The sequence below is a fragment of the Gossypium hirsutum genome, chromosome D13 (genome assembly GCF_007990345.1).
Source record: "Gossypium hirsutum isolate 1008001.06 chromosome D13, Gossypium_hirsutum_v2.1, whole genome shotgun sequence".
Lineage (NCBI taxonomy): Eukaryota > Viridiplantae > Streptophyta > Magnoliopsida > Malvales > Malvaceae > Gossypium > Gossypium hirsutum.
Window position 1 is genome coordinate 43,469,730 of NC_053449.1, and position 12,614 is coordinate 43,482,343.

General features: G+C 35.5%; 1 protein-coding gene across 1 annotated transcript; it reads right to left on the reverse strand.

The window, feature by feature from the left end:
- Nucleotides 1–467: 467 nt before the first annotated feature.
- Nucleotides 468–6,965, reverse strand: LOC107920424 (calponin homology domain-containing protein DDB_G0272472). Its single transcript, XM_016850137.2, has 11 exons — nucleotides 6,489–6,965; nucleotides 5,801–6,123; nucleotides 4,800–4,877; nucleotides 4,497–4,599; nucleotides 4,045–4,133; nucleotides 3,456–3,567; nucleotides 2,002–2,055; nucleotides 1,868–1,916; nucleotides 1,513–1,613; nucleotides 1,133–1,245; nucleotides 468–1,037 (listed from the first exon to the last, which is right to left on the reverse strand). Exons 1-11 carry the CDS (start codon nucleotides 6,873–6,875, stop codon nucleotides 689–691), a joined length of 1,758 nt encoding a protein of 585 aa, XP_016705626.1. The 5' UTR covers nucleotides 6,876–6,965; the 3' UTR covers nucleotides 468–688.
- Nucleotides 6,966–12,614: the final 5,649 nt, after the last annotated feature.

Consider the following 12,614-nt stretch of genomic DNA (forward strand, 5'->3'; position numbering starts at 1 on the left):
TAGGAGAGTTCTACAAGAGGGTCCAATACGGCTCTAATTAGGAGGATTCTTCAATTACTTTGTTGATTTGATTCTCACTTTCTTTTTTTTCTTTTAACATAGTTCTCATTTTCTTCATTTGATAAAAATTCATGACATGTATTTTGTGATAAGTTTATAACATTTATCTCTTAATAACATGTTTAATTAACGTATAACAACTTCTATAACAAGTAAAATCTTAACAGACAAATAAAAGAACTGTTATAAAGAGAATTGACTGCATACAAATTAATATTCGACACATAAACAATATACTTTCTTTTATTCCACAAACATCCTTGAAAAAAATTATCATTCAAACTTTTATCCTACAATTAAGGTCTAAAAACTCTACTATCATTATTATTTTAGCATAGAAAATAATCCAAGTAAATAAATTAACCCGTTTCCAATTAACGCACCCATGTCGTCTGCAAAATGCAAAATGAATCATGACCTTCAGACGTTTTTATAATCATTTTAAAGAAAACCTCCACCATATAACAAAACCATCACAATATAACTTTTATGCAATTTAAAGCCTTTTTTTGGATAATAAAACAACTTGCTTATCTTTAAAACTACAAAATGAAACATCATTAAACTACCTCCTGGATTTGGTTGAGTTTTAACTATGTCCCATCGACATTGACTCACTTCCATGACTTTAAAGGAAGTTCCTCTGAAAAGATCCAGTTGAAAACCTGGACGTTAAACCTTTAACCATGTTTTCTGTATCGAGATTTACACTCTGCCTTCCGGCTGTCAGGTCCTTCTCCCGATCCCATGGCTTCCATGGATGTTTACCCTCCCACTCATCTTTCTCTTTCTCTGACTGTTGCTTTGATTTCTTCTTCGGTCGCTTTGAAGCCTCTTCTTGATGCTTCTGTACCAGTGATTTCGATCGTTTTTCTTTATTATATTTATCCACCAAATCTGCATCTGAAGAGCTTTTCTTCGTCTTTTCTTCTTCATTCGAAGCAAGCGCAGCAGCCTCATTGTAGGCTTCCAAGTAACTGCGATTAAGCAAGCAGAATCATCATAAACAACTAAACAAATCAATTATGAACATGCAAAATGATTTCCAAAATGTTCAACGTGAGATTCTCACTGCATCTTTGCTTTTTGGGCTCGCTCTAAAGGTGTATCGGTCCACACACTAGTATCACCCCGCCCTTCTTTCGTGCTCTTGCTAAATTTTGTCGATTGCATTGTCACACCAGGCTGACAAGAATAAACAGGTCAGATATTCTAATTAGAGTAATTTCAATTTAAACTCAGAAATCTCATGTGGCAACCAAGAATGCAATTGATATTTTCAGCTTTCCTAGGTGGACGATCCACAATAAGAAGACAAAAATTTCATAAAATCCAATACGGAGTTGAATATGCAGGAGGATTGAAGGATTTATTCCAAAGGACAAAAACCGATTATGACATTTGTGCAACTAACTACGCAAAAATAGAGCATTGCAGACCAAAATGTCTTACTTTCCTCTCGGGAGGTAGTGTTGTCATCCATTCATCCCTTTTTGGGGGCGCTTTAACTTCCACCTCCGCGAGCAGCTCATCATCACCCTCCATTGATATACCTGCAATAATTAAAAGTTCTCTTGATTCTAGATCAACATTCTTTAACACTCCATGAACTGTTGACAAAAGATGCAAAAGAATACTGAACTATTGGAAAATGTTAAAGCCAGTTCATTTAAGAGGTGTAAAAACTCAAAATGTATCCTACTCATTGCAGCTAAAGAAAATAACAGGAGACATACACATGAATGCACATGCAAGAGCGTGCAGGCACACACATAGATGTTGCATGTAACTACAGAAAATATCTAACCTTGCAATCTTCTCCATTGTGCAGCTTCACGCATTGCTCGCAACTCGGCCTATGGCAGAAAAAGGCTTAATAAGTTAATACTAATAAGTTTATCAAATTAAGACCTGTACTAAGAGCTTGTAAATACCAAATACCTTGAATTCCTCCTGCTCCTCCTTCAGTTTTATTTTCTCATCCAGTGCTTTTCGCTACAAAATGTAAGTTTGATGTTAGAATTACAAGACTGAGACTAAATACTAAAGAGAGAGAGGGAGAGAGAGAATTATAAGTCAACAACAAATTCAAAATGCAGCAATAATTACCTCATGAAATCACTGATAACAAAAAGTAAATGTGCTTAATTACCACACTAACAGGACAACTTAATTCTAGCAATAATACTAGCATAGCAATTCGTATATATGGTAAAAGAAGAGATGCCTCTCTACAATGACGTCGTTCAACCTATTTTGATAGTAATTTTGATGACTATGCCACTCTTCCCACTTTCATCCATTTCCGCATTTTACCCAAAAATTCGGATTTATATGTTCCTTGGAATCAGATACAAGAGTCAGGTAAAAGATAATGGATCTTAAAACCTCATTTATCAGACTCATAAAGAGAGTGATAAGATCCATATCTCAAAATAGACGTTGAACTTCTAAATGTATAAAAAGAATGCAAACAAAATATGTCACTAAGCTATCTATTACATCTACCTGCCCAATACAAAATCTTTATCCAACTAACATAAAATGACCACCAATTCTGGACCTAGCTTACATGAGCTCAAGTTTGAAACAAAACCAAACAAAAACTCAAGAAAAAGGGCAGTTATTTATCAACATGAACAGGGAACAATTTTCACGGACTCTGCAGTTTTGTCTCGTGTTCTTCGGGGTATCATTCTTCTTTCTCCTATCGTTCTCCTCTTCTTAGAAGTAATCTTTTTTTCTTCCATTTTGTTTTCGTTTATCTCAAAATTTCATCTCACTCCACCCCCACTGCCTCTCTTCTTATCCCTGTTTTCACCTCTTCATTATCAATGGTGGATGATCTGTAGCAAGGAGGTAGAATTTGCATTCAAAATCTCTATGTCCAACACTTATCTACCCTATAACCTACCATAGCTTATGTCATCTCAGCACAGGTGCAATTCGCACTACTTCAATCCATCTCCCTTAAATTGCCAAATCAAACTAATAGAAACAGCAATTGACCTACTAAATGACGACATATTTAGAAAGCTATTTATTCAACTTTTACATGTACAACTTTGAACATGATAACATTGTATGTTGGTGAAAACTCAGGAAAAAGATTTACAGCTAATAAGCTTTTCTGCCCACGCAATTGTTTAGATGACACAGGTTCATTAAGCTTAATAAGATCTGTAATAATATTAACTCGGTGATAGGACAAGGTAAAATCTGGGGTCCTATCTCTTGTGAGCATCTCAATACTAAAGAACACTTCAATGAGCTTACAGAATTGGCTCACACAATGAATTGACACAGGCAATGAAGAACCATAAGACCCAAAATGAATGAGACATCTAAGGTATCAACCATGGTTGCATGCAAAATAGACAAATAAAAACCCTCACCTTATCTGGATCTTGTAACTCCTTAAAAGCTTTGTTGAGTATGATAAATGCTTGGTGCGCCTGTGGATGAGGACACTTGTCTGGATGCACCATAAGAGACAGTTTCCAGTACCTAAAGGAAAAACAAAGCAGCTTATGAGAAACACGGTTCAACACAAGTTCACGATCACATCAAGATAAATGGCAAAGTCCATCAACAGATAAACTGCCTCTAAAATGAGAAAAGGACACAAAAAGTAAATAATTTGGGTTTGTTCTCGGTCTTTCACATTTTGGTCAATTCAGGTTTGGGTTTTTTTCGAATGGGTTTTCAAGTTAAGGTTCATTTTCCCCTCTCTAATTATAACAAACTACCACGTACATGCTCATTATTATTAAACTAGGGTGGCGGCGGCGTTGATACAATGTAAAACATCTATTGCTGAGGAAAAAGAAAGATTTGGTATCCAATATGTGCTTAAACAATGAAAGGCAATGAAAAAGAAAATCATGGAACTATTCTTAAATTCTTCCTCATTCATGTAAAAGAAAAAGATCTGCTAATTATCCTCAATAAAATAAAATAAAAAGTTGCAATAAAAAACCTTACTTTTTCTTTATATTATCAGCAGTCGTATTTCTGTTTGCTCCTATAACATCATATGGACAATCAGATCCAACTCCCATAATTCTTGTGACCTGCTCAGGGAAAAATGAAGAGCTATTGAGTGATTACATACAAGTAACTCTTCATAAAGACAACCATAATGCATCAAGCAAAGAATTGCTTATCATACAAGTGCATAAGTAACTGAGTATATATACCTAGGACTTTAGGGAACCTACACAATTTCATTGCTGTTCTCAAAATTCTCAAGCTCTAAGCATATTACCAGTTAATACAGAACCAGAAGTATGGAAGAAGAACCAAAGGGCAATAAAAGGTCACGGGGGAAATTTCCACATTTCAGAAGAAGCTCAATGTTACAATTTTTATGGCTTTGCCAATAAAAGATATATGGCTAAATCTGAATAAGCTACATAAGGGGTAAATTTTGGAACCTCTTCAAAACGTTCTGCTTCATTTGCCGATTCAGCCTCAGCAACCAGAGCAGTTGGTGGAGGTCCAATAAAGAGTTCATCATCTTCCTCTATCTCAGCTTCTCTAGATTAATTTGTGAAAAGGATGCCCGAGAAAAAGTTAAAAAAGCCAGCATTAATTTTCTGATACAAAATAAGGATATCCAAAATGACTTTGACAATTATGCAGACCAGACTTGTATAAAATGAAAACATGTGAAACTCAAAATGTCAAAAAGTGGAACCAATAAAAGCTGAGTAAAAATACTTCATTACATAGAATACCTGAGCTCAGCCTGGGCTTCTGTTAATTTGGCTGCTGCAGCAAGTAACTCAGCTGAGGGCATTGCAGGGCCAATCACCCTGTAAAAAGATGAAAGCAATGAAGAGGTTAGATATCGAAACTAGTAATCCCATGCATCTGCAAGAAGTATCAACCATCCAGCCTAAGGATGGAAATCAGAATTACTGCTACCAAGTTCAACAAAAACAATCACAAATCCAAGGCATAACGACAACAAATATGTCCAAGAAATTGAAATCCAAATCATCATTAGATGTTAGACTAATTTAGGACCATAAATATGTTAAGTAAATATCATTAGTCTTTTATATTTCCTTATGATCAATGGATTTTGTTTGTGTGTTTTCTAAAAGTTGAATCAACAGGAATAACTGATAAATTATGCTGAAAACAGCAAAGTTTAAGTCTTGCAGTATTGATGCCACTTACAATCGCTTGTTTTCTTGTCAGCTTAAGTAACACATATATGCCAACCAGAATACAACCATGCATAGAAGTTCACACCACCTCCACACAGAAGCAACACCCGAATTCCTCTTCCGAGGACGACACATCAACTGTCAGGTATTTTCTCCTCTTTCTTGAAAATCATAATTACATTTCTACCGAAGGACTTGAACCACTTAATTGCAGTTTTGGAATATAACAAGGAGTAGAAGGGGCAACCATGAGCATTGATTAAATTGTGGTGATTTTCACTGCCTGTTTGACATCCTTTTTCAGATGGTCCATTTTGTTTTATTCCTAAATCACCCCATCAGTTAGAACTTGAGACACAAATTTAGAAGTCTGATGCTAGGATTTTGGGAATGATGGGTGGGGTTTGCGTATGGAAGATGGCTACCTACAAGTTTTAGTCAAAGAGAAGTAGGTCACCGAGTGGAACAAAGAAAAATGCTCATCCTTTCAGAAAATTGATCAAATTTATAGCTCCTACCAAGAAAAGGAAAAGAAAAGCATAAGAAAAGGCTAGAATAAACACCTTTTTTTAGGGGTGGCAGAATCATCTCTGTCTGAATTATTTTCATCCATTACTTGGCTAGATTCAGCATGCTCTGGGATAGAGTGTGCATCCTTCACCGAACCAGAATTTGTGAGTTGTTGCTCTTTGGGTTCTGTATGAGCCTGAATCAAGTGGCCAACAACACCCAAGGTAGGACGAGATTTTGAAGAGAGTAAAAACACTCTATCACCATTTTCTTTTAGTTTTAAAGATAGGAATAGCTTCTTCAAATGCTTATTCAGTGATCTTTCAGATATGCCCTTTATGTCAACAGCTTGCCCATCATCAATCATTTGAAGAAGCTACAATGGAAACAAATATCAGAACATATGGACGACAAAATTATGATATTGCAGAGAGAAGGAAAATTAGGATAAAAATATCAAGAACACTCAAATTGAAATAAAAATAGAAGCAGCAATGTTCACTTCAATCAAAATAGTCGCTTTGCATTCTAATCAGTACGAACTATAAAATTAAATACAAAACGGAAAAGAAACTATATCATTTTATCAATCTTACTTCTAGCCCAAAAGTCAACTTACGTCCATACCACCAACAAACTACAAAGTAAAAGAATCAGAGAAAAAGAGAACGCAATGTTCATCGATACTTGATAAGACAATATAAATTTGCTCGCTATTTAATTACAATAATTAAAGAATACCTGTTTCAGATCATTACCAACATTAGGAAACTCCTTCAAAATCTGTTGGACAACTACTTCAGGCTCAACCCGCCTTTTATCCTCTTCAGAATCAGACCCGGATGAGGAACCGGAGCCGGATTTAGAGTCAGACCCATAATCCCTTCTCTTCTCCCTTCTATCCTCCCTCCGGGATTTCCTTCTTTTTCTCTCCCTTTCTTTCTCCTTCCTCTTTCTTTTCTCTCTTTTTCGCTCTTTCTCCCTCCTGGAACTTTCATCCTTCCTACGCCGGACTTTCCGATGCCGATGGCGCCTTTCCAACGACGATTTAGAATCGTCTGAGGTTGACGGAGATGAAGATGAAGTGGGTGTGTCGTCTACATGTTTCTTCCTTGTTTTTCTTCCCATTTTTGTTTTCTGCAAAGAAACCCCAATAGCTCGCGTAAAAAATACGAAGTTTTTAAAATTGCAAAAAATACCATCGCATTTGTATATTTCTCAATTCAAGATCAAAGTTTATTTATTTATTTGAATATTGTAAAAAAAAATAGAAGATAAAGGAGGTTTAGAATTAATTTTTTAAAGGCCTAGAAATTCACAGGTATTGAGTGTTAATTTATATAAATATGCACAAAAAATTAACAATTTAGAAACTATGTTGATTTTCTAAAAATTTATCGGTCTATGTTGATTATGGAAAGAGAAAAGAAAACGTATCCTACGCGCACTGTAGGACGCATTTTCTATGTTGATTTTGGAGAGAGAAAAGAAAATGTATCCTACGTGTCGAAACCATTTTTTGAAAACAAAAAATTTAGGTTGTTGACTCTAAAAAAATGAAAATTTGGGAGTCGCCACCAATCTTTTATTGAGGTGTAATTGGATCACCTAAAAAACGGCTTTGGTCTACGAGTTTTAGAAAAACGGATCCGGGAGTCAGTTACGTACGAGGAAGGATTAGCACCCTCGTAACGCCCAAAATTGGTACCTAGTTAATTAATTAGTATCTTAAGGTCGAGAATTTGGAAAAAAACGTAATCCTTAGCAAAACTTAAAAGGCTACGTATTAAGACCCTTATTATTTCAGAGAAAGAAGATACCACACCCAATGCGTTAGGGCACAGCATTCTAATTTTCCCCAAAATGAATTGGGCCAAAATACTTGTACAATAAAACTTTAAAAGAACATCCACTCATCCAAGATTTAAGAAATCACACCCAATACGTTAGGGCACGATTCCTCTAGAATCCCAAACTCGGAATATTTCCTTTACTTTAAAAGAACATCCACTTATCCAAGATTTAAGAAATCACACCCAATACGTTAGGGCACAATTCCTTTAAAATCTCAAACTCGGAATATTTCCATTATTATTTTTAAAAAAAATCTTCATTTCGAGAAATCAATGTGTCACATCCAATACATTAGGACACAACGTGTTGAATTCCCAATAATGAGTTTTTTATTTTTCTGATTGAAGAGAAATGCTCGATTTTCGAATTTAACGAAGAAAATCGGAACCCAATACGGTAGGGCTCAATTCCCTTGAAAATCCTAAATACGAACATTATCTCAATTTTAAAAAAAAATTCTATCTTTAAATTTGAGTAAAAAATGATGTAACGTGATTTTATACATACAAATGCTATAATAATAATAACAATAATAAAAACATCATCGACATAAAAATAATATAAGCAAATGAATAAAACAAAATAAAAAAAAGGGTAATCCATGACATGCAAAATATTAAATGTAAACACAATTATACAATGGATGGGATAGCAAACAAATAAATAAGGATCAAAAGATGTACACATGGAAATTATGAAGATTAAAAATATACATATAATTTACAAATAAAAATTTAGGTTATAGAATTTATATATAAATACAACACATAATATACTTATGAAAATAAGGAAAAAAAATAAGTATATTTTAAAAAAGGAAAAAAAGGTGAGTATTTAATTACTTAAAAACGTAAATATATATATATATATGAAAATATTCATTTAAAAAAAAGGAAAATATTCGTTTTTTAAAATATATATATATGTGTGTACATATAAAAGGAATATATATAAATAAAAAAATTAGAATAAAAATAATAATTACACTATTAATTAATAAAATAAATAAAAAGAACATAAAAAACTAAATTGAATTGCAATTAAAAAATCTGGGGTAAATCCACAAATAAATAAAAGTAAAAGGACTAATTTGAACGCGCGAGTTACATAGAGGGGCTGGAAGGGAAATTTTCCCTTCTCCTCTGAAACAGCGCCGTTCAAAAGGATTAAATTGAAATTTAAAATAAATAAAAGGGTAAATTAAAAAAAATAAAAAAACTTAATTACAAAAACAGTAAAAGGCAGAGGGGCTAAATAAAAATAGATAAATAAAATTTGCAGTGGTATCACCTTCTCCTTTTTTTAAAATCGTAAATAAGTAAAAAATAATCGAACAAAAAAATAGTAAGCCACCTTTAAAAAACTGCCAATCGTTCTCTTTTTTTTTATTTCTCCTCCCTCCCTTTTCTCTTTTTTTTTACAATGAAGGGAGAGGCCTCTATTTATAGCTGAGCCTCCCCAAATCCAACGGTACAGATCAGTTACATCAACGGCTGAGATTAAAGGGTATCTACAAATTAAATCTCTAATATTACAAAATCATATATTCTAAGATTGCATATCATATCTAAGATTATATATCATCTCTAAGATTGCATATCATATCTAAGATTGCATATATCATATCTTGGATTGCATATCATATCTAAGATTGCATATCCTCAAAAATTATGTCTCCATATGTGAGCCCGGGCTAAAATTGGGTATTACAGCTGCCCCTCTTTGCTTGTTCTTGTGTAACAGGGACGAAGCAAAGACTTTAAAAATGTCCGATTTTGTCCGGTCCTGCTGGATCTTGGTACTCTTCTTCTTTAAGTAGCCTCATTCCTTCCTACTGCATCTTCAGAGGTATAGGAATTAGTACTTCAATCTACTCCACTGCAACTTCAGGGAGATAAGACTTGCCATCTTCAGTCTGCCTCACTGCAACTTCAGGAGGATAAGACTTGCTTCCTTAGTTTGCTCCACTGCAACTTCAGGGAGATAAGACTAGATGCGATATGCTCTCTGCAACTTCAGAGAGATAAGACCTGTGATTTTAATCCGCTCTACTGCAACTTCAGGGAGATAGGATTATCGGCTTTAATCTGCTCCACTGCAACTTCAGGGAGATAAGATTTGCCATCTTCAGTCTGCTTCACTGTAACTTCAGGAGGATAAGACTTGCTTACTTAGTCTTGTCCACCGCAACTTCAGGGAGATAAGACTAGATGCGATCTGCTCTCTGTAACTTCAGAGAGATAAAATCTGAAATTTTAATCCGCTCCACTGCAACTTCAGGGAGATAGGATTGTCGGCTTTAATCTGCTCCACTGCAACTTTAGGAAGATAAGATTTGTCATCTTCGATCTACTCCACTACTGCTTAGGGAGATAAGATCTACAATCTTCAACCTACTTCGCTGCTGCTCAGGGAAACAAGGCTTGGTGGCTTAAATCTGCTTCCCACTATCTTGGAAAGATAAGATTCATCGTCTTCGATCTACTCCACTACTGCTTAGGGAGATAATATCTACAATCTTCAACCTTCTCCGCTGCTGCTCAGTGAGACAAGGCTTGGTGGCTTAAATCTGCTTCCCACTATCTTGGAAATATAAGATTCGCCGTCTTCAATCTGCTCCATTACTGCTTAGGGAGATAAGATCTACAATTTTTAACTTTCTCCGCTGCTGCTCAGGGAGACAAGACTTGGTGGCTTAAATCTGCTTCCCACTATCTTGGAAAGATAAGATTCGCTGTCTTCGATCTGCTCCACTACTGCTTAGGGAGATAAGATCTACAATATTCAACCTTCTCCGCTGCTGCTCAGGGAGACAAGGCTTGGTGGCTTAAATCTGCTTCCCACTATCTTGGAAAGATAAGATTCACCGTCTTCGATCTGCTCCACTACTGTTTAAGGAGATAAGATCTACAATTTTCACTGATCTGTTCCCTGGGGAACATGACCTGTATAATGAACCTATATTATGCCTAAGATTAGGATGGCATGATCCAAATGCGTCAAATGCTCCTAACTAGACATGTGTGAATGATGTTTGCATGAATGTTTTTTTTAAGAGAATGATCCAACCTGGGTTGTCATTGTTCGAAGGTTATTAAGGCTTTAACACTGACGTGCTACAACGCTTTCTTGCTTGGCTGGCTTTTCTGAAGAAATATTTAGTCAGGTTGCCCCCACTGTAAACCTCAAAGTTTAATCCATTGGGGCGCAAAAATTCATACCATTGTTTTCCCACTGTAACCCAAGGGTATGTGGCTTTTCTTCAATCCTCTCCTATCACAACTCAAGGATACATGATCTAAATATTTCTGGTCTCTTACACCATTCCCAGGGTGTCGTACCAAAGGCTCATGCGCAAATGAAGGCTCTCTTCCTTGAGGTAACCTCTTTCTATTGCCCGGTGATCATTACTTTGTCACCCACCTGACGTCTTTTCATTTTGTTCGATCAATGTTTTTTGACAACAAAATCCAAAGAGATAGTCTTCATTTAGACTCTTCCTTATCAGATTTCTAACCTTTTTAAAACTTGGTGCGTTCTAAATAATAGTCCTGTTTCAGGTTCCTGTATTATTTAGAAACTTCTAAAGTAATATGCAAAGCCTCCCTTGTGAAAGTTTTATTAGTCCATTAATCATTATTCCAATACAACATGTTTGCTAAAAGGGTATAACAATGGATGATAATACAATTGGTTCTGAGCATAGCTCGAAAGGAATAAATTATCAACAAAAGTAGATAAGGATAGCAAAGAAATTGATTGGGAATGTATATCTTGGAAAAGAATGAAGTATTCCAAGAATAACAAATTCAATATATAAAAAAAATTGGATGCCCCAGATATCGCAGCTTGAACTTCTCTGTACAAACTTTCTGAAGACCCTCCTGAGTTTGACATGTGTTTGAGAGATCTACAGTACTCTGTCGATGCCTCAAGATGTCGTCTACCCTTTCCTGTTGATTCAAGTATAGCAAGATCATCATATGCCCCAATCTGATTAAAATTTGAACTGCTCTGATCACCTCATGCGCCATTTTGATCAATATTTGAGCCGCCCTTTTCGGGTTTTCAACTCAAATCCCCTTTGGTCTCAAGGCGTCCTTTGCAGATTTTCACCTTGGCCTCTCCTTTTACTTTTTCTTTTTCTTTTTTCCTTTTTCCTTTTCTTTTTCCTCTTTTTTTTTGAAATATTTTTTGATTGAATCTGAACTCATAGGATTAGGCATGTCCTTGTTATCCCTTCTGATCGACGCTTTTCCAGATAAGGCTCTCAATATAAGGTCCTTCTAAACTTGGATAAAATTCTTTTTGTATGGGAAAGATCCTCTTCAATATCAGGTCCCTCTCAAGGAGTTCTCTAGTGCGGACCCTTTTTTGTGAGCTCGCATCATTTTCTTTTGGCGCATTTGACCATGATGGATAACTTTGAACATTCCTCTTCAATTAGATCTTAAAACTCAGAGTGAAAGAATCTTGCCTTCAATAGACAAAACCACGATAGGCCCAAGAGAAAGTCATTGCCCCAGCAGAGTTCTTTTTTTTTTTGCCATCTTTTCTTTGGGCAATATAGCATTAATCGTAAACAGACTGCAAACTTTTGATCTTGTGCTGTTGTTCAGATTTAGTACATTGTCAGATATGATCCTTTTGGCGTTCTATATGATTCTTCAAGAATTGACATACGAAGCAGCTTCCACATATTTAGTAAAGTAATTGACGATCACAAAGATGAATTGATGACCGTCAGACTCTTTTGGCGAGATCGACCAAATGACCTCCATGCCCCACATAAGGAGAAGTCATGTACCCTGATAATTCTTTGTAGGGTGAGATCCATTTTCCGACTTGTTCTACCATCCTTAACAGGTCCAGAAATAGGCTACGATCTATGACATCTTCAAAGTTATGAGATCCCTCTAAACACATGTCTCACTCAGAAGGAGATTCCGAGTCAGTAGCAGCGTCACTCATGTCATTAATATCTGAGGACCCATAGTAATTGCAAAAGAATAT

Coding starts and splice junctions, on each gene's coding strand:
- LOC107920424 (XM_016850137.2), bottom strand. CDS start 6,875: ATGGGAAGAAAAACAAGGAAGAAACATGTAGACGACACACCCACTTCA. Junction 4,134..4,496: donor AAGCAGAACGTTTTGAAGAG/GTTCCAAAATTT, acceptor TTCCCTGAGCAG/GTCACAAGAATTATGGGAGT. Junction 1,038..1,132: donor GCCCAAAAAGCAAAGATGCA/GTGAGAATCTCA, acceptor GCTTAATCGCAG/TTACTTGGAAGCCTACAATG.